Source organism: Plectrocnemia conspersa, unplaced genomic scaffold (assembly GCF_051122295.1).
Source record: "Plectrocnemia conspersa isolate PC_06_02 unplaced genomic scaffold, ASM5112229v1 ptg000008l, whole genome shotgun sequence".
In the NCBI taxonomy this organism is placed as follows: Eukaryota; Metazoa; Arthropoda; class Insecta; order Trichoptera; family Polycentropodidae; genus Plectrocnemia; species Plectrocnemia conspersa.
Genome location: NW_028277172.1, coordinates 20,108,432 through 20,134,410, shown reverse-complemented (window position 1 = coordinate 20,134,410; position 25,979 = coordinate 20,108,432). Strand labels below are relative to the sequence as shown.

General features: G+C 32.4%; 1 protein-coding gene across 19 annotated transcripts in view; it reads left to right on the top strand.

Annotated features, from left to right (window-relative positions):
- The window catches only part of LOC148233292 (serine/threonine-protein phosphatase 2A 56 kDa regulatory subunit gamma isoform-like), a 76,878-nt gene that overhangs the window by 35,054 nt on the left and 15,845 nt on the right, over positions 1-25,979 (top strand). For 13 of the 19 annotated variants that reach the window (XM_088189309.1, XM_088189304.1, XM_088189311.1 and 10 more), the window contains one exon: positions 13,518-13,837. The exons of 4 other annotated variants lie outside the window; for them this stretch is intronic. In XM_088189309.1, coding sequence (XP_088045435.1) covers positions 13,751-13,837 — 87 coding nt within the window. In that variant the 5' untranslated portion in view covers positions 13,518-13,750. Of the gene's footprint in view, positions 1-5,083; positions 5,116-13,517; positions 14,028-25,979 lie in introns of those variants that run through there. 2 more of the 19 variants (XM_088189314.1, XM_088189317.1) reach the window with 2 other exon arrangements.

Below are 25,979 nucleotides of genomic sequence, written 5' to 3'. Positions count from 1 at the left end.
CAAATCGAACACATGTGGTTGGAATAGCGTAGTTCTAAAGATGTAGACTGGTAACCCAGATGTCTCGGTAAAAAAAAAAATATCTATAATAGTATTTATATAGATGTCACCGAATCACAGACTGAAAAATTTGCTAGTTAATACTTGTAGGTATCCATTATGCCTGATTAACTTACCCTTTTGAAATAAATTTACCCCGTTGTAACGCATAAAGCTATAAAAACATATTATATTTGCTGCGAAATTGTTGGTTAAATTAAATCGCTGCTTTTTAGGGTTTTAAAGATTAAAATTAATCAAGATCATACAAATCATTTTTACTCTTTTTAATAGGACGGAATATTGCATTCCGTAACATCTCAGACTAGTAAATCTAATGCCTGCACACACTCTCTGGAAGTTGGCCAAGGTTGGCCAACGACGGAGAATATAATGGGTTACTTCGGTCGAGTTCGGTTCTGCCCACTCTAAAATCTCTCGGAAGTTGTCCGAGGTTACCGAGAACGGGAGGTAAAATGGGGGTAATTCATTCGACTTGGCCAGCTTCGAGCGCTTCCGAACATTGTCGGCAAAAGGACCGAAGTCGGAGCTGCTCTTTAGAGCGCGAGCGGTGAGATACTTCCCCTTTCGCAGTGACAGGAATAAGAGAGATAATGATAGGTATGTTGTTTCGCAAACTGAGATAGAACGAGTAACTCGGCTCAATTTCAATATGCTCGTAGGCGTCCTATGGTTAACACGCACGTCGAGCGCTGCATCGGTAGTCACGTGGTCAAATTATAATACCACATGCTTATCGGGGACTTCAACAGACTCTTACTGACATCTTTGAATATTTTAGGGCACCAAAAGGGATTAATTATATTTTTGATAGTATATTTTTCTAACAGATATCGTTATTATATTTTTTTTCATATAAAATTAAATAATTAGTGGTACTTGATTTTGTTAAAAAATATCGTTTCGAATATCCTTATGTATTTTCCTAGATCGGTTTATATAAATGTCACACCATAACGAATTCTTATTTAGAATCGATGTCGACAAATTCTAGGATAGTCACACATGTGGTGTTCGTATTCTGAAGTATCATTTTTATGCCTTATGACATTTTGCAAAAGCCGACAAAGATTTTGCGTAAATTGAATATTTACGACCGAAAAGTTTTCACTGATATTGTATTGGTGAGTGCCCACACAAACTTTTATAATTATCAGTAGCGTAATTTTAATAATATGACAATTTAAAAATTGCGATTATTGGCACATTTTTCGATCGCGCGCAAATATGCCGGCTGTACGTGACAGAAGCCGCCGTCCGGACGGCATATGAAATTTGCGACAGTGTGGTCGCTTACTCGAAGTCGTAGGTCTCGGCCGACTTCAGTTGTAACTTCAGTTCGGACAACTTCCAGAGTGTAGTACAGGCATAAGGTTACGGGTTCGAGCCCCGGCAGCGGCACTCGAATTTTTATTTATAGAAAATAATACCATTATTATTAAAAACCGGCCTTAGCTACAGTGACATCTATTACTTTTTGTCTGGTGGTTTATACCTACTTGTATGTATTCATTATGTCTGATTGACTTATCCAGATAATACAGATTTACCCCGTTGTAACGCATTGGGCTTATGCTTGTCAGTTTACAACGGAAGATTTAAAATAAATAAATAAAATAACATGTTATTAAGTACATTTTCGTTAATCAGGAGTTATTTAGTTAAAAGTGTTTTAATAGATTTGTTTGTGGAGATTAATGTGACGCTTAAATAATTTAACATCATTAAATACATGTGCATAGCATAACAAATTAATTCCAATGCACCCTACATCGAAAAACATAGTGTAAACAAAATTTATTTATCTAGTACACAATGCGCCACCAACTGTGAGTATCTGGATGAGAAAAAATCAGTACTATTTGACAAATCAATAAAAAGTCGGATAGCCGTGCTTCTTGGGGAGTTGTCCAATACTTCTGTTTTTATATACTATAATACAATAATCGAGAATACAAGCATTGATAATTATGTGTCATACAAAAACGAATTTATTTACAAAATATTTCATACCATAAACTTGACGAAGAGCTTTCTTAAGTACACTCGTCGACGCGACTCGAGGGAATCATATTACAGCATATTTTGTAGTAATTTTGTGGGAAATAAAAAATTATATTCTTTTATGTTTTTTGCTACTTTTAAAATATTAAAAGTGATTCATTCGAGTCATATCTAGCAGGATTTACTGTTATTATATTTCAAATCCTTGCAATTTTTTAATACTGCTCGCAAATGCTTTTTAAATATCACTGAAATTTAACAGCACGTCTTATATTTGGATCGATATTTAAAACCATATTATAATTTACCGGCCAATTGTAGAACTTCAGCATTATTTTACGAAGTGAATTCATTCGGTTTGTCAGATTCATCTATAACATTTTTCAGTCACCATAGTAAATAATATATTTATTGGTCAACGAATAACTCGTCAATGTCGACGAATCTTAATTTTTAAATGCTCTTTTCAACGCAGTTGTTAAACTCAGAATATTACTATATCCTTCATCCATTGCTGGAATTAAATTGTCACGTTTAACTACTTCTAGCCATTTTGCTCTCCAACAGGCATTTAAAGTTGACGGTTAAATTTCGTTGAATTATGTTGTAATGTGCTTTACACAATTGACTGTTCGCTTTATATATTAAAGTATGCCTTGAGCTTTAAAATTACCATACGTGTATTGGTTTATGCATAGTGACATAACCTAACATAAATTGAGTTGTATTGGGTGGTAAAAATACAATTTCGATATTTGGGTGACCTGGTACATTATCCAATAGTAAAAGAACTTTGAATGGAAGTTTTTCTTTTTCAAATAACATTCGACTTTTGGGATGAAACATTTAAAATTGTCCATCTAATAGACTGGAAGATTTTCTTCCATTAAAAATTTGATGCGGGAAATAAGACTTTCCAGTAATTTTTTCCGATTTTTTTTGCAAAAAATCCTCAGCTACATTTTCGTCAGCAGAAGCTGACTTTCGCACAATTAAACGTCAAATACATACGATTGCAATATATATTAAAAAAGTTTTTTTTACTGTGTTAAAGCAAAACTGCGTGAAACGGGTACAGCGTAAATCGAGGTATGGTTATACAGGCGGCCCTCGACTTTCGCACATATTTGATTCCTGAAAATGTGTGTGAATGTTGAATGTTCGAAAGTAGAGGGAAGTAAAAAAATTGAAATTGTGTGTATTTTAAAATATTTATTTATCAAGTAAATATAAGTTGTTTAATAGACAGGTTTAAGAGGGGTTTGCGGGTGTTTCCTTTAAAAAGTTATCAAGAGTTAACTGTTTTCCACTATTCTTTTTCTTTTCTTCATATAGTATTTTATAACATGCTATGTCTTTATTGATCGCCCTACGCACTTGAGATATGCGTTCTCCATTGGGATCACAATCTTCCATAATATTTAAAAAATTGTCAAGATGCGTGAAGGCTACATTAATATTTTTCATTGTTTTTTTGAGTTTTCTAAAATAAATCTGTCTCATCTACATTAAATATTTGGCTAGAGGAATATTCTACATCTTCAATAATTTTGGATAATTAGGAAATAAATTCTTTTGCAGCATCTTTATCCGCATCAGCCGATTCTCCAGTAAATTTAATATTATGAAAAGAATACCTCATTTTAAAATTGTAAAACCAACCGTTACTTGCTTGAAAAACCGTGTTAAAATATTTTTTTATTTATCCTTCCAATCTTTGTGCAAACTAAGAGCTTTTGCTTGAATAATTGAAATACTCAGAGGGACATATTTTTGATGTTGGTCATCGATCCATGATGACAAAGACCATTTCATTCATGTTTTTTTTTGCCGTGTTTTTTTGGAAACATATCTTTAATTTCCACAATTTTGAACGTATTCCTTAATTATATTTTTATTTTGCAAAATTGAACATATCGTAGACCTGTTTGTATCATACGAACGTCCGATTGAAGCAAAAGATTCACCGCTATCAGAACGTCTAATAATTTCCATCTTTGTCTCGAATCGTGTGAAGTCCTTGATTTATTTTTGTTCGTATTAACACTGAAGTTTTTCCGTTTCTCACTCATGTTTATAATTAAAAAAAAAAAAAATGTTTTTTTTAAATGTGAGAAATAGCGAATTGTGCGAAAGTCGAGGGCTGCCTGTACTTTTATTATTTTTGTATGTATGAGAGTCTCTTTTGTAATTTGCCATACATCAAGAAGTTACTTGTTTTCGACGATACTATTAAAAATAATACATTAAGTAAAACTGGCGAATTCAGTTGCTTTGACGCAATTAGTATCATAACCATTACTAGGTACATCTAACCCTATCGGCATTTCGAACCAGTAGGTTATATCACGCTACATATTTGCGTATCGCGTATTTGCGTCGCACATTCTTTGTATTATTATATATACGACAATGTGAATCATTTATTTTTTTTCAATGTGTTTTTGCATACATAAGGTTTTACAAAATATATGTCGAAATATTAAAAGCAACTTATTGTTACGTTTTTCTCGGTATTGTTTCAATGAATTTTTTTGCTTGTAAGCAAAACCATACATAAATTATTATAATAAAATAAATCAATAATTGACCAGTATATTTTGTATGTGCTAATCACAAAGTGGTGTTCTGCGCTCTGTAGTTTTGTATATTAAAATGTTTCTATATACTATTGAAGAACAGATTGAGGTAATTATTTGTTTTAGTTTTTCTAGTACGGTTCCTTTGCTTTTACTTGTGATAAAGCATATACTGGTTTACAAAATAATATTATTCTCGCTAGTCTAACATCAAACGATCTTTTCATTTTTCCGGCCAAAACTTGCGCATATTTGACCCACGACGCCAACGCACTTTTGGGCCAGAAATACATTTTTTTGCGACGTGTCGGCGTTTCCCCATAAAATACGACGTTTTTTTTTATGCATGTATAATTAGAAAAATACACGTACCATCTCGCGTCTCGTCTGGCGCATACCAGTTCTTCCACTTGTCCCGTTCGTCAGTTGATGTCTAAGCTAGTTGGAAGAACTCGCATCCTTTGGCGATCGCGTAAACTTTTCTTCATTAATCTCGTCTTACGTAACGCGTAGTGTTATGTATATTATTATTTATAAACAACGCAAAATATCAACACACGGATATATTTTGTTTGTTTGTTTGTTTGTTTGTGTTATTCTTGTTGTTTTGGCACGTCTTTGTTGTTCTGACCCCGGCCAAGATTATCCTATCTAAAATCGATCCAAATATATCACTGTGACTTGTGAACTATTCCGTTGTATATTATTAGTGGACGAAAATTTGTACTTGTGTGGAACTTATAAAAGGGATTTGATGATACTATACTCTATTTGCGTTAACACAGTCAGTTCGAGAGCTATCCATGTCATCATTGTAGCTCTAAAGCACATTCTGATGATGTCAGATTTTCTTCTATAGTTGTCGAATATGATACCATTTCAAAATAGACAACGTAACGCATAATAACCAGTCCATTTTTCATCACCGGACACTGCGGTCACGATACGGCTCCTTCTAATAACGAAATGGAAATTTTTATTCGTTGCCGGTGATTAGCCACTAATAGCTGGTGTGGCGCACGCTTTTCAAGCTTGGATCCTTTTTATCGGCGCTGCGGGGTCGGTACAAAAAAACGACTTCGACTGCACAATTTTTTTAATATCCGACTCTCGACGTGTATGCTTATTAAGTCATTTTTTACAATAATCGATGATAAACCATCCACGTGTTGCATTTAAGAACATAAAAAAGTCTTAGCTTCATAGGTAGTTTATCATTCTGTGCATTTAATCTAATCTGCACCAGTCTCTACTCACTTTTATTTTATGATATTTTAAACTCTAACCCCATCCAGGCACTGTAGTCTGTCTTTCAGTACTCAGATTTACATAGGACTTTATGAATGTCATTCTTTGGTCTGGCGCATAATCATCCATGCAAAAAGCCGTCCGATTCATTTAAGACATTGTATTGTGATAAATCTGACTCGCTGTTATAAAGACGCTATTGGGCTGAAATTTTGCGTGACACGAGTTATAAAGACATACCTTGTCGGCACATACGTTTATTTTTTATATGAATAATACGGCCATATAGTGACATATTTACGTGATATCATATTGTTGTTGGGGTACTGCATCTTCGTAGTCTCTATGCAGTACGGTCAAAGTGAAAGCAGCTGCTTCTCTTTAGCTTCTAAGGGTCTTCACAGTCGGTTTAGCGTAGCTCCGCTTAAATAGGACATTATAAAATTAAATTTAAGATATAATCCTTTATATATAGAACGTATTTTTTTAAATATGTCATTTCAGTCATATCAAAATACATTTTCACCAGTAGATATATATTTTTTCGCGTGAAAATCAACTTAATTTATCTGGCACGTGTTAATAAAATTATATGATTTCAACTTTTCCATACGTAGTAATATATACATTTACATACTTATCATTGTTTATTTACATGCGATATATAAATGCTTGTATTTTTCATTGGAGTTATATTTACACTAGTGAAGTCCAAATATGTTTTCACCAGTAAATATATATTTCGACTCGCGAAAATATGATTTAATTGATAAGCGCTAGCAAAATTATATGTCGCTCTAAATTGTCTACGAAAGTCAATTTTAACGTTTGATTGCGTTGTTTTTAGCGTCGATTTAAAATTACAGATAAATAAATTAGGTGTTCTATTGCAGTGGTGCTCTTGAGTATTTTGATCTTTTATGGTCTTGATAAATAAAGGGTTAGACCGTAAACGTGGATATATTAACCGAAAGTTTTTTGTATTTATTTTCCTTGAATAATATAATTAGGTAGATTAAAAAAATAATAAACTACATGCGGCGCTCGACTTTCACACATAATTGGTTCCTGAAAATGTGTGCGAATGTTGAATGTACGAAAGTCGAGGGAAGTAAAAAAAATTGAAATTTTGTGTATTTTAAAATATTTATTTATCAAGTAAATATAAGATGTTTAAGAGGCGTTTAAGAGACACGTTTAAGTAGGGTTTGCGGGTGTTTCCTTTGAAAAGTTATCAAGAGTTAACTGTTTTCCACTATTCTTTTTCTTTTCTTCATATAGTATTTTATAACATGCTATGTTTTTATTGATCGCCCCATGCACTTGAGATATGCGTTCTCCATTGGGATTACAATCTTCCATAATATTTAAAAATTTGTCAAGGTGCGTGAAGGCTTCATTCATATTTTTCATTGTTAAAGAGTTTTCCAAAATAAACCTGTCTCATCTACATTATATATATGGCTAGAGAAATATTCTACATCTTCAATAATTTTGGATAATTAGGAAATAAATTCTTTTGCAGCATCTTTATCCGCATCAGCCGATTCTCCAGTAAATTTAATATTATGAAAAGAATACCTCATTTTAAAATTGTAAAACTAATCGTTACTTGCTTTAAAAACCGTGTTAAAATCTTATTTTTAATCTATCCTTTCAATCTTTGTGCAAACTAAGAGCTTTTGCTTGAATAATTGAAATACTCAGAGGGACCTCTTTTTGATGTTGGTCATCGATCTACGATGACAAAGATTTTCCATTTCATCCATGTTTTTTTTGCTGTGTTTTTTTGGAAACATAAAATTAAAGATTGTGGAAATATATCTTTATTTTCCACAATTTTCAACGTATTCTTTAATTAAATTTTTATTTTGCAAAATTTAACATATTGTAGACCTGTTTGTATCATACGAACGTCCGATTGAAGCAAAAGATTCACCGCTATCAGAACGTTTTAAAAAAAAAATTAAATTTAAAAAAAATGTTTTTTTAATGTGCGAAATAGCGAATTGTGCGAAATTGTCGAACGTTCGAAAGTCGAGAGCCGCCTGTACTAAAACATATTAAAAAAAACATACAATAATTCGCTTAATCGATTATGACGCGTGATTATAATATTGTTGTATTTTTGTAGAATCTGATATTATGATGTTATCAATATAAAATAAAATTATGGTATAATTTTGACTTATAACCGTTTTTAAAATATTTATAAATACGCAATATATTTATAAGATGGTCTAAATATATATTGGGGAATTTAATCTTAAATCAAGTTACTCATACTTTTAAACAATCAATCAAAGTCGATTCAGTTTACGTTTCCCTGATTTATTTTTACTTGTCTGTCACTGTCATCCGTTCCGACCTTTCCTAGTTTACGGTTGACCTATGTAATAATTAGTTGCGTCACGGACGAGCTACTCCCCTCGCTCAAAGCGCTAGGACGCAGGTTCAGCTTTATAGCGACTGTTATTTTTGTGGTCAAGTGTTCTAGAAAATGCGAGAAAATATCAATCGAGAGCCAATAATCAATAGAAGATTTTTCAGAAAGTTCTGACTAGAGGATTTATGGAGCGATAAGCTTTTGTGTGCCTTCCTGCGATAATACTGTAGGTTTTGTTTTGTCGGCATTTTATTGCTACATATGACATGATACGTGCTGTATAGAATGCGAGGGTGGATAGCGTGTTGATGGTCAAATGTCAAAAGATTCTAAATAATATTTTATGGGGAATAAACGTTCAGTTTTGTTATCAAATGGTTTTACATGAAAACATCTACTATATTAAAATTGCTATAAATCTGCCTGTAACTATTCATATGTTGTACATATACGCCTTTGTTTTCGAGGACGTGACCTACATTATTGTGAAGTTCTTTGTCTCTTCTTTCATCTCGACATAAATCCTTTTATAATGAGACACAACACGCAGCGTAAAAGATCAATCAATATTAGTGTATTACATGTTGGCACTGTGTTAGTGTTGTCTTTATGCTCTAAGGCCAGAAATTTCTGAAATATTTTCTATAATTACTCCTAAATTGATTTTTAGGTTACTCATTCTAAATTACTGCATTAAGCTAAATTTTAATATCGTAAGAACACGTGGAAAGTAGTCATTAAATCTAAATATGTCATTAATGTAATGATTTGATTCTCTTAAATTGCTCCAGGGTAGTATAAAGCACTTCTCTTTTAACGATATGTATATATAGGACAAGACCTTAATGGTCTTAGCTTTGTTCAACTCGTGTACTAAATTTTCTCCGTCCGTCTATCGGGTCAAATACACTTTTCCGAGTTGGTCTGTCTCTTTCCATTCGTTGCACGTGACAGCCTTCTTTAATTGGCTCATTTTATTATCTTGAATAATATATGGATTCACAAATAATCTGACGAGTTTGTGTTTAAATCAAATTTTCTGATTTGTTCATAGAGTCCTGCAGTCGCCATTTCTTCGGCACATGCTAAGTTATATGATAATTATTTACAAATATGTTCAACTGTAAAGAATTATTTATTAAACTGTTGTATAAAGAAATAATAATTGATTAAGATTATTTAACAAAAAAATGTCGACAGGCTTTAGTGGAGCAGCAACACGGTTTTTGTCCGCGTGGTTTTAGAAGTCGATGAAAAAGTCTGTCATGAACTGATTTTTCAGAAATTCAGTAACTTCTGTTTCTTGTACAGTCTTTTCGAGTTACTTGAGTCAATGTGTTAGCTATGGTACTTCGCTCATTCTAGAGTACCGCATGGATCTAATTTTGGTCCTCTCCTCTATATCAATTTCATTCAATCGAGAATATGCTAATGATCTGAAAGTGTTTCATAGTATTTTCACAAATTTCTCGTTTAAAAAACTAGAGTATTGTTGGCGAAAATCCCTATGGTTTAGGCGGAACAAGAAATACTTGCGTCATGAAGAGTAACGTTCGAGCAGAGATGTAGATTTATTATGCCAGTTTTCGATAATGTGACGAGGATACTCGGCTTTGTTGTGCGGAGCGCGTGTCGCTTTAACGTTAATTCGTGTCGTACTTGAATATGTTATGTAATCCTAGCGAAGCGAAGTACTCCTTGTTGATAGGATTTCGATGAAATTTCTCAGATATCGTATTAGTAAATATTGGTTGTTATATTCATTAATGCATGTATTCAAATTGATGTATTTTAAAAATTCTGTGGGTGTCTATAATCCGTTGATGCAGTAGAGTGTTCTAGAAAGTCACGATTGCGTCCCTTATACTGTTCCGTTGAGGCCAGGATGTCTGTGCTCGAGAATGCTCCTTTGTCATGCTCTCGTCTGTAGCTACAAAGAGCTGCGATAATTAATGTGTAGTGGTGCACATTTCTTTTATGTTCGCGCGCAATTATCGTATTATTCATTTTACAAAATTTGTAATAAGAATGGATGTGTGAAAGTGTGAGTACTATATATGTATGTATTTGATTTGGGTGTTTAGTTTATTTACTTATGTGTGTGTGTAAAATGTTTATTTTGCATAAATGCCATCATGACGCATTGGGGAATTCTGTCAAGTCATCATGATTTGGCAGATTTGTAATATATAGATAAAGGTTCCGCGAAAAAAATATGCTTGCTAAGGAAAATATAACCAGTTACTGAACCATCGGTGTACTGTCGCTTAAGCATATTGGGTAGCCGCCGGGGATGAGGAGTCATTAAAATACCTTTTAGAAAAGGTTGTTTTCAAAGAAAATGTGTGCTGTTTCTATACACAAAATATATCAAAAGTAGTTTAAGGCTTATTTGAAAATAAATATGCACTGTCTTTTGTGCCTGAAAAATTGTTATTACTTTAATTATATAAGCCAGGGCAGGATTAGACATTTTGACACCTGCAAAAGGATCTATTTAGTTTTTTACTTTTAATAAGTATAATCAGTGACGTCCCTAGGCTATGTGCCGCTAATAGGTAGAGTTAAAAATAGCGCTTTTACTATTTTTTGAATAATTTTTTTAAAATTACATCACATATTATATGTATTAATTGTTAACAAAGATTCTCATGAGCCATATTCTGTAAAAATGTGATCCAAAAAGCTCATATTATTATCAAATAAAAAATGTAAAATATATCTATTGCAATCATTATACAACAAAAAAAATAATATCAATTTAAAACGCTCTTACGGGATGTAAGTATCGACTCTTTATGATCATGATCATGTCATCTCAGTTTCAATAGATAAAATTGAAAGCCCTTTCTTCGGTCATTTTCAATGAGGTTTAATTTTAAAAAAACTTCTCTCAATACTGGCTACAGATATAGGAATTGTCAGAATTATTCTAAATGCCGTCATTGCGTTGGGATATATCTGTTTTATATTCTTATCGTTAATTATTAATTTTAGCTGTGGTGAAGAATGTGGCTTAACCAATCTCCAGAGTATTTTTAATTCTTCACATAATTCAATGGTATCAATTTCCGATGATTCATTATTGGTGAGCTTGGTCTTTATATTTGTACAATTTTTAATGAATGCAGCTGGCGACACATTTATTAAACCATTGAAGATATTCAAACATTCAAAAAAGGATCCATAATATTTCAAGTTATCTAATCTAACTTTAGTTGCGTTGATTGTCTTATCTACTATACAATTTAAGAATTAATTTTTTTTTCAATATTATGTATATGTTCCTCACAACTTTCATAATCGAATTGTCTCTTTACTCTTCACCGTCTGCAATCAACTTCTCCAATGATGCAGGTATTTCGAACTGCAAATTTCATTAATTTGAACCCATTTTCTTTGTAACATTCATTCGGTCAAGTCCAAAATATTTCTCTCAGGGGGAAATAAGCTGAAGAAATACAGATAGATGTCGTATCTCGCATATTGCAAGATAGTTTGTCTGCACTTTGATGTTCTACTGTTTTAAAAATATGATAGCCATCCTTACCGATATTACTATGGACTTTTGCTGTTTAAGGGCTGATTAAAGTATATTCAAACCGAATTTTGGTCAATAGGAGGGCGCAAAAACAATTATCACTTCTCAGAAGTCAAAAATTCACGTCAAAAGCAATAAAATCGTGTCGGCGCTGTAGCAGTGTTATTATTTTGCTCAAAAAAAACTTATTTTTTATAAAAAAATTCGGTAGTCGAAACGAAACACGAAAAAATCACTTCAGATTATTAATATATGATACTCTTATTATGCAAACCACCAATCAGTCATTGTGTAAAAAAAGTAAATATATTAATTTGCGCAAAAAATAATATTAATTTCATATACGGGATAGCGTAGTCCGTAACATCTCAGACTAGTAACTCTGAAGTTGCGGGTTCGAGCCCCGGCAGCAGCACTCGAATTTTTATTTATAAAAAAATACGCTTATTAAAAATGCGGCCCCAGCTGCAGTGACAACTATTGGTTATAAATTATATTACACACAATAATTTATAATTATTAATATAGATGTCACCGTTTCTCAGACTTTCAGCTTGGTGATTAATACTTATTTGTAAGAATTCATTATAACTGATTGATATCTCAGTTGGCGCAGATTTACCCAGTTGTAACACATTGGGCTTACGCCTGCCAGGTCACAACGGAAGATTTAAGAAAATAAATAAATAAATAATAATTTTCTGAAAACTTTTTGTTTTTTGTTCTTAGAATTTTCGCGTGGAATAATGGTTTTGAATTATATGTGTATTCAAATAATTTTAAATTAAAAAATAGGGTTAAAGCTGTTGTTTTTATTTTTTTAAAGATAGTCTTAGTGATCGCAAAAAACTCACAAAAAATAGTCAAAATTTTTGCTCACATGCAAAAATCTTGTAATTTTTGTTATGAAAATGAAAATGATTACCTTATAAATTTCAAACGTCATCATTTTTTTAATTCACTGATTACCAATTCGGCGCTCTTTCCGTCTTCACCTGAGGCAAATTCCGCGTTCGCTTCACCCTCAATTTTGGATTAAATTAAAATATGAAGGTGTACACTTATTAAGAGTAAAAAGCACATGGTGATACAGAGAAATCGAGTAAATTACTATGTAAACAAAATTCAACACCACTAATGATCTATTATCGAAGGTATTAGTCGTCATTTGTTTAATGGCGCAAATATGCGTCACCCGCGTCTAGTGTATATGTGCAATCCGGCGTTGAAAAATTGGGCATTTCATTTTCATGGCCTAATGTAGCATAGAAAAATTAGCTGTTTTAAGATAAAAATGTTCGCTGTGTCGTCTATTTATTATGGCAATTATTTTTAGCAACTAAGCTATTTTCAAACCCTACCCTATTTTAAAGAATTATTTGTATTATAAAAAAATGGGTCAACTTAGAAGTTTTTATCTAAAAAAATCATGCGGTCAAATGGGCATCGACATTTCTTTAACTAAGTGGTTAACTAATTTTTTGCTGCGCTATCAAATGTTATTTTTATTCAAGTCAAGAGCCTTTAGAAACTGTTCGTAGCTAAAAATATTTTTTTGTAATATTAAAAGGTTAAAGACCACTGTCCTAAAGTGTAGTCTTGTCATCGCCGATTTTAATCTTCGTTGAGAACCACATCACTAACCCAAAACGCTCAACTATCCATCGATTTTAAACTACAATTGCGCATTTTCTGACAGACGTCTGTCCTCTCGTCGCCGTGGATTTGATCGCACTGTAAAAATAAACCCAACTCGAGGACGTCTCCGCGTCATGTCATCAGACGGCATGGATCGGACGTATTATTACGGCAATGCCGTTTGAACTGGCTCGCTCTCTTAGTGCTAAGTGCTGTTGATCCGCTGTTATGACATGACGCCCCCGGAACGGAACCCCGTCGACGGCGGCTGACCGAGGCGGAGCAGCCGCTAACATGACCGCCATGTCTTTCGGCAACATGTTCAGGAGGAGGAAGAACAGCAACAGCAGCAGCAGCAGTTTGTCCGTAGAGCCGGTCGCGGTGAGTAGACCACGGGTCGCCGAGGCCTTCGGTCGCCTGCCTGCCTCTTTCTATATCTCTCTCTCGCTCTCTCACGCGTGTGTGGTTTTGTTTTTATTTTATTTTGTGATCTGATCTGGTCTAACCAACGGTAAACAGTGTGTGTAGTGCTTCACCAAAGTCACCGAGGATGGCGATCATAAGAGCTCTGGTACTATTTAGATATAATACATGTGTTTTTGTGTTTCGGTATATCATAAAAGGCAACATTTTTCAAAAGATACTATTACTATTAATATGTGAACTTCTTATGACAACTTTCACATATGTTCTTAGCGGTCAATCACCTGTCAATATCACCGTAATTATTTATGAACAGTGGTGATAGTCTTACATCTTGCATATAGCGTTTCACTATTGTTCTTTGATTAATGACATTATAAACATTTTGTATAAATAGCACAACTTTTCAGATCTCATTTTTGTTGTAGTAGAAACTAAAAATGTTGTCTTATAGTTTATAAAAACTAATATACAGTTTCATAAGATTTAATTTTTGAATAACTGAGACAGTTATTTATTTACAGTTACTGATATTAATAGAGTACATGGAATTAGATTAATGATACCTAAATTAAACCAAACAATAACATTAGTTTATTTTTTGTGATAATTATTTTTTTTAGTTTGTGTATTAATTCAAAATCATTTTCAAAATGCTTCTTATATTGGGTACTGTAAAATAAAATTAAAAAATATATAAATTACTATATCTGAGTACCGAAACATTAAAAATGGGATCGAAGACCTGAGTGGGGTACAAAGTAACCCCATTCAAATTTGAGTATAATAAATTAAAAATAAAATTAATTGAGATATCTGTATTAATTACAATAAATATCAGATAGATATTATTCATATTTATCAAATAGTTAAAATAACCAGGGCTAGGCAGTCGCTTCAAAATTTACCCAAATAAATTTATGGCAACGATTGTCAAATTTAAAAATAGGTGGAACATTAAAAATTTAAACGTCTACTAAGCTCTGGCTACTATGAATTTTTAACATTTAAAAAAACTTAATTTATTAAAAACATTATATTATTCGCAACCCTTTCAGTTGATGTCAATATAAAATGTTCCACCAGTGCTATGGACGTCTACTGACGTCAACCGTTAGCTTCATAAGATTCCCATGTCGTCTGGACGAAGTACCGTTACACGAAATAGCATGCTTTATCTCTTTCTTCGTTGCGCGCGACACCCCTCCTACTTTTATTTCTAGGGGATCGGCGTCAGTTCTGGATTGTTAAATGAATAAATTTGATTAACCTACAATACCATTAACTTCATTCCATAATTTTGCTACTTATATATCCGATTTTTTAATTTTGCGCAGAATTTCAAATTTTTTTAAAATAAATATAATTATTATAGTCATTATTAAATGTGTTCCTACTATTGTTGTTTCCAAAAGCAATAAAATAGTTGTATTTATTATAAGAAAAGAGCATTATTATATAATAAAAATAAAATGGTGAATATTTCTTTAGAAGCGCAGGGTAACACCCCCACGGCTGAGAGGCAAATAGTAGTGGATACTAATTAGAGAGTAACGGCAAACCGTCGAGCTCGATAGGAAATATTATGATGCCAACCGTTTTATGAGATTTAGGGGAGTTCATTGAAGGAAATATATGTAGTTTTATCTCTGGAGAAAATAAAAAAAAATGTATAAAATTTGGGTTTTACATGTTAGTTTTTATTTTCGTTATGGCGCTCTCAAACAAACTTCGTGTATCAATGTTGCCACATGTGAAAACTCCTAAATCGCAAGAAATTGACGATTTTTTTCTATCATTATTCCTCATTGAATAAGTTTAGTTTTAATTATGCGTTTTTGCAAAATATTTTTTAAGGAATTCCATGAAAAAATGAATAGATCCAGCCTATACATTATGGTACCAAAAAGAAAGGACGATTGTTTTGGGTACCCTAATATATGTATATACGCAGGCGCGTCGCCTTGTTCTCGTCGCTTAGTGCGTGTGGAACCCATACGCCTTCCCAATCTTTTTTCTGAATCGAGATCTCTGTATTAGCTTTAATTTCTGCAACTATGCGGTCATCATCGATGGTTTTTGGTGTCCCACTTCTAGGCTTGTCTTCCAAATTAAATCTTTTGAACCAGTAAAACTTAACCATAGATGGCACAAATATTTTTGCTTGCTGTGGATGCCGATTTTTATTTTGTGAAATTCATACAGCATACAAGTGCGTAAAAACACCTTAAGGGAACGAAATCTTTCATTGAAACTTATGGTGTTTTTGTTGTTGTTATGTTAATCCAAGCAAATCCAAATCCAAAAATGACATGCGACCCGAACGCCAAACAAGTTACAACTGACCGTCAAATTTATTCAGTATAGAAACATCCTTTCTTTTGGCTACCCCTAATATATTTTTTTCTTTGTCTTGACTGTTTATTATTTTTGTGTGCTAGTGTTTTTATTAATTGTTTTAACTTATAATTATATTCATTTTCAGTAGTGACTTTTTATATTATAGCAAATATTTTTTCTTAAAATGGTGGAACGCAGTTTAAAAAGTATACAGATTGATATGCGAGTATAAAAAGATAATTTATCTAAGAATGCACACTAAATTATTATTTATTTTTTAACTTAGAACCCCAATTTAAGTAATATGTATATTGAAAAAAACAATTAGATTAATCGAAATATGAATATATGGCAAAAGTAACAACGTCTGTAAAATAAACAATAGGTTTATATTTAGTCGCCTACCATATGTTATAAGTGACAGAAGTTTCAGATGGAATTGGAGATAAACCAACACAAACAATTAAAAAACTTTATTATTAAAAAATACGTGCAGCAAATCAATTCACGGAGAATCAAAAAAATACGCCTAATTATCAGTTAAATATTTTTAATAATTTTTAAATTCTGTTTAAATGTCTTATTTCGCTTAAAATATGATTTTAGAAAATATGTCGCAACGGTGGCTAATTATAATATAAATATTAAAAAGCGACATTTATAATAAAAATACATAAAAGAGTAGTCTGAGTTCGACGCATCCCAGCATATTTTTTTAAATTTATGTATATCTTGATTTTTTGTTTTTATTTAATAAAACACTGAGTGGGGTAATTTTTACACCACTCAAGAGCTCAGTAATTAATATATTTGCTGCTTATTTTTAATTATAAAATTTATAAGGGCTGAACTCGAATCTTTCTAATATTTCTAGCTCATTGAAACAGGTGCATTTCGTTGTAACTGGCAACAATAATTACGCTACCTGCTCGCTCGGTGATGATTTTCGGGGTACGCGCATTTGAAATGCTATTTTGTTATTTGCGTCTGAAGGCATTGTATGTTTATTACGTATATGTAGTTTAATACATTGTGAGAGTTAGACGTGTTTGATAATTTAATCTATCTAGGTTTAGTTGTTGCAATCAGTGAGATAAACGTAGAAAAAGCGGGGCAAGATTTGTAAATTGTCAATGAGACTCGTTTTCTAGAGAGCCTGATCTTTTATGTCTGTCTCCACAGATCTGAAACGTGGCTAATTAAAGCAGCATACAGAAAGAGACTAGATCCGTAGGATCCAACAGGAGAACGCTGATAAGAATATCACGATCTTTGGGGTTGAATTACCACCTGCAATAAAATTTAAACCTAAAGTGACTTAATTGCCCATTTCTCATATACATATTGAGTTCGACTATATTATAATCGAACGATAGAAACTGGAACTGCCACAAACGGTTAGCATTAGATGACCGGTTATGCGTTTTTTCCCCTCCATTTTATATTGCGAATTAATAAACGACAAAAAATGAACAACTCGCTTTCGCTTTGCGAATCCTATACACGTATTTGATTTGGTTTTGAACTTTTCGCGTAAATTACCTGCGAGTTTTCCAAACTTTGTTCATGGGGAATAAAAGTCGGTTAAAGCTAAATATGGAACTAGTATAATTTTGACACGATATTAATATATTCTGTACTAGCGTGCGTTATTATTATACGTTGTGTGTCTTAATCTATTACTATATAACGAAAGCTATTAGTTTTAATAAACTCAGGCGTGATGGAAATTTACTAAATATATTTTTGGCATTCTGTTAACCTACGGTGGAACAGGTAAACTTGTACTAAACATATTTTCACATCACATATGAGAGATGGTATAATTTTTAATTATATATTATATTATTTACGCTCTCGAAAATGTTGACGTCGAGCTGCGACAGTCAATTGTGCTTCAGTTAAGTGCGATAATGGTTTCGTAACACGAAATAAAAGCGTGACAGTGCCATCTTATGACTAGACAATCGAAATCGTAAAAATTCCACTCAGGGTCGAATTCAAACGGATGAATCTATATACCGGTGGGTCCAAAATTAATTGACCTCAGTGTAATAGAGATACTACATATTTTTTTAAATATTATTTTTCTAAACAGTACTATATCATTAAAAAACGTGCTTCACATTACTGTTATTGCTGCTTTCATTATAAAATAAGTGCCATCATCAAGAAGCTGCATTTGTTAATAGCCATATTTTTTCTATATATGTAATAAAGGATTTTATTGCTTTTCTAATCTGTATTTCATAGGATATATGTATATCATAATCATACGGCAATCGACGCGATAATTTTCTTTCTCGTGTACATAACCGGTTACTGTTTTAGCACTGTAGAAATTTATTTATTTATTAAAATTATAACCATCGTGACCTGACAGGCAAACCTAATGCGTCACGATAGTCAAAAGTACTAATACATCATAATACATACAAATATAAACAAGACAAAACAACAGACACAAATCACCTCAACAGGTGTGCATTGTCCCATACGAATTGAACCAAAACTCCATAAGTGCAAGAGAAAATGTCAATATTACTATGGACAGAATTGAGCAGATAAATGGCCTTGGCCAGAGAAGAGTTGGCAAGTGCTCCAGTTCTACACTTAACAGGCAAGAATAGTGGATGCGACCAAGAACTATATCCACCTTCAGAAGCCCACATTTGAAGCTGCTCGAGCACTGAAGGATTGTCTACGATGCCCTTGAGCAATTTCCAGAAGTGTTTAATTACATAAACACTTCTGCGAGTCGACAAAGAAACGTATCCCAGGGCTCCCAAAATAAAAGCACTGGGAAACAAGAACGGATAATACCCGTATTCCTTCAAGTATAAATATCGAAGAAATTTACGTTGTACTTTTTCCAGCTTCAATTCATTACATTGATTCATTACGCCTGGGATCCAAATGATGGAGCTAGTTTCTAGTATGCTGCGGACTAGAGTATCATAAAGAGTGCGCAATACTAAAGTATTCCTGAAGTAACGCGCATTTCACAAGATAAAACCGAGCATTTTTAAGGATTTGCTATGAGTCTGCAATGTGCTGGCTAAATTTCCAACGTTCTTCGAAAGTCACTCCTTAATCCTTAGTTGAAGAAAACCTTTCCAGAAAATATCCGCCTAGATGGTATGAGTATTTTGCCGGCGTTAACGACCTTGAAAATGAAATTGTGTGACATTTCTTTACACTGAAAGGCAATTGGTTATAGCAAGCCAATTTCCATATAGAGTTAAGATCCTCCTGTAGGTCGAGGGAATCAGAAATCGAATGCATTTTCTTGTAAATTTTCAAGTCATCTGCATATAATAAAAAATCTGAATGCTCTATTGCTGTTTCTATGTCATTAATGAACAATAAAAACAACAATGGACCCAAATTGGATCCTTGAGGTACTCCAGTAGGGGTCTTATATCGTTCTGAAAAAGAGTTATTATACTTGACGAATTGATATCTATTGGTCAAGTAATTTGAGAATAGATTTATGAGATTTTCAGAAAACCCAAAATTAGATAACTTTTTTACAAGTAAAGCATGGTTAACTTTTATCAAATGCTTTTTCAAAGTCTGTGTATATGACGTCCACTTGTACACCAGAGTCCAATGATTTTGAAACATAGTTAGACAAAACCATTAGATTAGTGACAGTGGATCGAGATTTACGGAAACCATGTTGTTGGTCGAGAAGCATACACCTGCAATGATTAAAAATGTATTTATGCAAAACAATTTCAAATAATTTTGCAGGTGATGAGATCAAAGCTATTGGCCTGTAATTGTCAATCTGAGATTTGGGACCCTTTTTATGAATCGGAGTGACTTGAACATTTCCACAATTCTGGAAAACAAGAGGATCTCAAAATTAAATTAAATATAAATTTTAGAGGCTGTAAAATACCAGACTTGCATCCTTTCAGAATGTAGTCTGGAATAAAATCTGGTCCCGAGGTAAAAATGGACTTTAGTCTGCTAAATCCATATTCCATATCAACCAAACTAAAGGTTTTGATTGATAACAAAGATGACCATGAACGATGAGTCTCATCGTAATTAGAATTAAACTCTAAATGTGACCCATCATTATGGTATACGGTTTGAAAATACCTAGCAAATCCTAGAAATAAGTTTCTTTCCCATTTAGCAATGACTTATTAATGAAGATTCGGTAGTAATTTTATATACATATATAGATTAATATCTTATTTCTTCAATAATTTATAAGCGTTACCGATTTTATTCTAATCTTCATATACTATAATTCTCAAAAGGCGTCCTTATGTTTGTCTGTTTCACTCACTTAAGAGCTCGTAGGACGTATTATTGAAAATGTATCCTATCTACAATAAATGCCTTAAATTTGAGCAATATTTATGCTAATTAATGTAAAAGTAAATAAAAATATTTTTTGTTTCAAGAGAAAATGCCAGTTGTAGCACGTTCATTTTACATATTTGACAAAATAATGAAAAGTGGTTTTATCGAGAAATTAAATTTCATGTATTCTAGTGGAATAGCACAATATAAACTAGCTCTTAAACAATATTATGCTACTGAGAAATTTTGATAGATAAATACAGTGCAATGTAACGCGATTGCTCGTGAATCCATTTAACACATACATATGTGATTGATCTTGGCATCCAAATTTAAAGGTGAGAATGTGTTTATTAACAAATTCCCTTTGCCATGACAATATGTCATAAGATAGTTATTCAACATGACGGGAATTGACTTTAGGTATGAATGCTTTCCTCGCAATGTCACGAGCAGAATAAAGCGTTGAGGAATTTTCAGTGGTATAGTAGGGCCGTAACGCACCGTTTGCACCAAACGGTGTTCCGGTGTAATTTTATAAAATCAAAAAAAAAAAATCCTAGATTTGTTTCTTCGTTTAAGAAGATCAAATAAATTGAAACAAATCGTTGTTTCCGGTATTTTATTTTTAAAACTACACTATATGTATGTAAGCGGTTAAGAAAAAAAAATATTTTTTTTAATACTCGAAATCAAAGATATCAAAAGTAATTTAACCGTGACGATAGTATATTATATTTTTAAAAACTATATCAAAACCGAATTTTGAATTTTTGTCAAAAATTCACGCCAAAAGCAATAAAATCGTGTCGGCGCAGTCGCAGTGGAAAATATTTTCTTTAACAATATTACGATTTACAGTGAGAATCGAATGAAGCACATCTAAACCGAATTTTGACCAATAGAAGAGCACAAAAAACAATTATCACTTCTCAGAAGTCAAAAATCCACGTCAAAAGCAATAAAATCATGTCGGTGCCATCGCAGTGGGAACGCTCGTTACCGAGCGTTCCCACTGCGACGGCACCGACACGATTTTATTGCTTTTGACGTGAATTTTTGACTTCTGAGAAGTGATAATTGTTTTTGCGCTCTTCTATTGACCAAAATTCGGTTTAAATATACTTCGATCAATTCTTAAAATAAAAATATAAAATCGCGCCATTTTTAAGTCACGGTGAAACACCAAAATGCATTGAAATGATTTTTAATAAAATAATTCGTTTGACTTAATATAGAAAAAAATAATTGTAGTATATAGTTAATGCATTCATTCGGTAGTTAAATAAATATGTATTACATTTAGCCGTGAAGAATAATATTAATAAATTTATATATACGATAGGATGATATATATATCCCTCGATTTTGCGGTGCTCGTTTTACATGGTTTCACTTTTACGCGGTTAAGAAAAAACATTTTTTTAAATACTCTAAATCATACATATTTGGTTCTACAGCGCAGCGATGTACAAACGCAAAAGTTCACTCACACTTCTTGCACTTTACCTTCATCTGGAACCTCTTTCATTGCTAGTCTAGTATGTCCTGAGTTTTTTGGGTGAATGCGTGTCGTTGATTATTTTGCTCGTTTAATATGAAAAATACATATTCGATCGTTTTAATACAATTTTCGTTCTATGCCTCGATTTACGCGATATTTCATGGAACGTATCTACCGCGTAAATCGAGGGATGAGTGTATATACTATTTATTTAAGTTTAATTTTTTGTTTTAAGATTAAAAAGTTGAAAAAATGTCTGTTTGCTCTGCGATTCTTTTACGCGACAAAAACGATTTATTTCTCGATCGCATTGTAACGTGCGACGAAAAGTGTATTCTTAACCCTTTGAGAAGTGTTAATTTATACACATTTCTTCATTTGTTAGTACACATTTGGGAGTAGGTTAATTTGAAGTATGTGTCCATAATTAGTTATGTATTATTATTTTATTTAGCATTTATAGTAAAATCATTGATTAAAATTAGTATGTTTTAATAATTCATTTTAATACGTTTCTATTATTCATTTTTTTTATGTATATTATTTAATTTTTTCGGATTTTTTCCATAAATTCAGGGCTTTTAATATTTTTTTTATAAAATTAATATATTTTATTGTAATGTTATTTTATTTTGTACTCAAAACAGTTACAGGTAGACTCTAGCCACTTGCGCCATTGTATTTTTTATTATTTTTTTAATAACAAAAGCTAATTAGAGTAGTACTTGATTATTATTTTTTTCTTAAAAATACTAAAGCGTAGTCAGCTTTAGGTGTCACTCAAAATCCTACCACTTCATTTTTAAACAGTTGCAATTGGTGTCCAAATGCACTAAATAGATCAACACTAAAAAATATCTGGCATTGGGGTCTTGTACTACAAAATATACCGTGGCACGAAACGATTAATTAATATAATAGAAGATAATTGATTCCCTAAGGACACCATTGTAGTAAAATCCGAGTCTATGAAAGCTAAGCTCCTCTTTTTAGTATAAACTTCATGTTTTTTCCAAAAAATAGAATAATATACTTCGATTGATAATTACACACAACATAAAGGCTTAGTTTTTGTAATAGATTTTGAATAACGCTTTTCTAGTCTTATCTTTTCCAAACCAGTCCACAAATTATAACTATTGATTTTATGGCTAAATATAATATTAGAAGCCAAAGACGGGTCGCACCCAATGTGCGATCGTTGGAAAGAATACAATGCTAAATGCGGAAGGGTTAATGATAATAATAATAATAATAAACGAGACGTGAAAGGCTTCTATGTGTATCTTTCGAGATGAACGATAACAGGACAACAATGAGCTGAAAACGACGGAACGTATTTTCTCAACAAACACTTTCCCGTGACGTGATGGGCAGACGTTCGCTTTGGGTGATCTAATATTTATGATGCGCAGTCCGACTACTTGCGATGATGACACTTTCTCACTACAAAGCTTCATTAAGAAAATCTACTTATATTGTTTGAATTCGATTTAGTTTTTGGGCGGTGAAAATTCAAATACTAATTTGATAATATTATAATATCTCGTATTACACGTGTATTTATTAAATCCTTCAACACTTGATCGTATACGATATTTTCATCAGTCAGTATTTATTATATATTTTTAATATTCGCTCTTGAGAAACATTTATCTATCATATATTCCTGTCAATATTGAGCGATTGATGATGTAACTTATTTATTGTCTGCTTAAAGCGAATGGACTATGTTAACACGTTAAGGTCCAATCACGCGTTTTCGCGTTTTTAAGGTAATTTAAGTTTGTAAAAATATCGTGCGAACGTTATAAAAATTCAAACTGTTTCGAGAGATGTCAATATATACATTTATAGTTGTTTTGGTAACTTGAAGAAATATCACGTTTTGTCAAAACATTTAAAATTACGCAAAAATATCTGACTGAAATGTGTTAATACTTCTTGCATTAAATCGATACCTTAAGATTTCAATAAAAAATCTGTAGCTTTTTCTTCGTCAACTATGAATTAAAATTAACGTGTTGTAACTGACATCATCTCTTGATTGGATCAAGTGTTTTTTTTTTGAAATACGCAAACACGTTTTCAAAAATCGTTTCTATATATTTTTTTAATAATAATTTTTTTTATATATTATATAAGAATCTCGTATTTTCTGGAAAAGTACAGATACATGGCAACCCTAGCTAGTGGTATTCTACTAGGTATGTGTTGGAAGTAAATCGTTCCATGGTCAAGATCAGAACTAGTTCAATGCTTTGTGCCCTGTGATTATTGCAATTAACGCCGTTTTATAATCCGTTACTTCCATATCTGGATTGGATGCTTTTAAAGGACGCATTATGACGAAGAAAAATACACATTCTCTCTACCACCGATAAACGTTCATGCCAATGAAGTTTCGTGTTTAATAATAGCTTATCTAATCTTTATTTTCAACTCTAATAAATAAGATATGACGTTAGCTTAGTCTTTCTTTACACAGATTAAACTTGGACGAAATAAGTATTTCTGCTTTACAGTTAATTAGCAATTAAGAAAATTCTTGCGAATTGTTTACGATTCCGTAAAGCTTTCAACTGCACAGCGAATTGTTCGACGTAAACACATAAAAATACGGTTAAATTGTTTAGTTAGCGCGTTTGTTTGATCTGAACGTTAATGTTAATTCAGTTCGAGCGCGACTTAAAAGTTCGAGGACGTTTTTTCATCTAATTTTATATTTAATCTATTAATTAGTAAAATTACGTATAATTTAAATTAACAAAGTTTCTAGTACAGGTTAATGCGCTTAAGCTTGATTCATTGTCACTGAGTTGAGGGTGCGTATTGAATCCAATCATAGGATTTACTTGAATATTGAATTATAACATGAGTGAAAAGCACTTATGTAGCTGCTCTTGCATGGGGTTGTAACATAATAGATGGCATACTTCATTTGAGAGGTGCTATATGTGGCCTTATACAATTGTTGCTATTGGCACACCAAAGTGGCAGCGGTACTTAATTCTCGCGTTAATAATTGTCCGGGAATAATTCAGAATTACTAAAATTTCACGGTTTTGTTCCGGATTCTGAGTGAATACATTGTGCTTAAAAGAGTCTTCGTTTTCTACTGTTTAGTTAATGAAACTCAAATATAAAAAAAATGAATTCTGTGGCTATTTATTTAAATTATATGGATATTTTGTAATATATTATTTTATATAATATAATTAAATATATATATCATATTGTACCACAAGTCTGCGTTTTTAAGGTGCGGGTTAAATAAGTTAAAATTAAAACGTGTTATGCCTCCACTAGACTCTCTGGAAGTTGTCCGAACCGAAGCTATGTTCCGATGACGTTCGGACGGCGGCTGCTGTCACGTACAGCCGGCATATTTGCGCGCGATCGAAAAATGTGCCAAATAATCGCAATTTTCAAATTGTCATATTATTGATATTACGCTACTGATTATTATAAAAATTTGTGTGGGCACTCACCAATACAATATCAGTGAAAACTTTTCGGTCGTAAATATTCAACTTACGCAAAATATTTGTCGGCTTTTGCAAAATGCCATAAGGCATAAAAATTATAATTCAGAATACGAACATCACATCTGTGACTATCCTAGAATTTGTCGCCATCGATTCTAAACAAGAATTCGTTATGTTGTGACATTTATATAAACCGATCTAGGAAAATACATAAGGATATATTCGAAACGATATTTTTTAACAAAATCAAGTACCACTAATTATTTTTTAATTATTTAATTTTATATGAAAAAAATATAATAACGATATCTGTTAGACGAATATACTATCAAAAATATAATTTATCCCTTTTGGTGCCCTAAAATATTCAAAGATGTCAGTAAGAGTCTGTTGAAGTCCCCGATAAGCATGTGCTATTATAAGTTGACCACGATGCAGCTCTCGA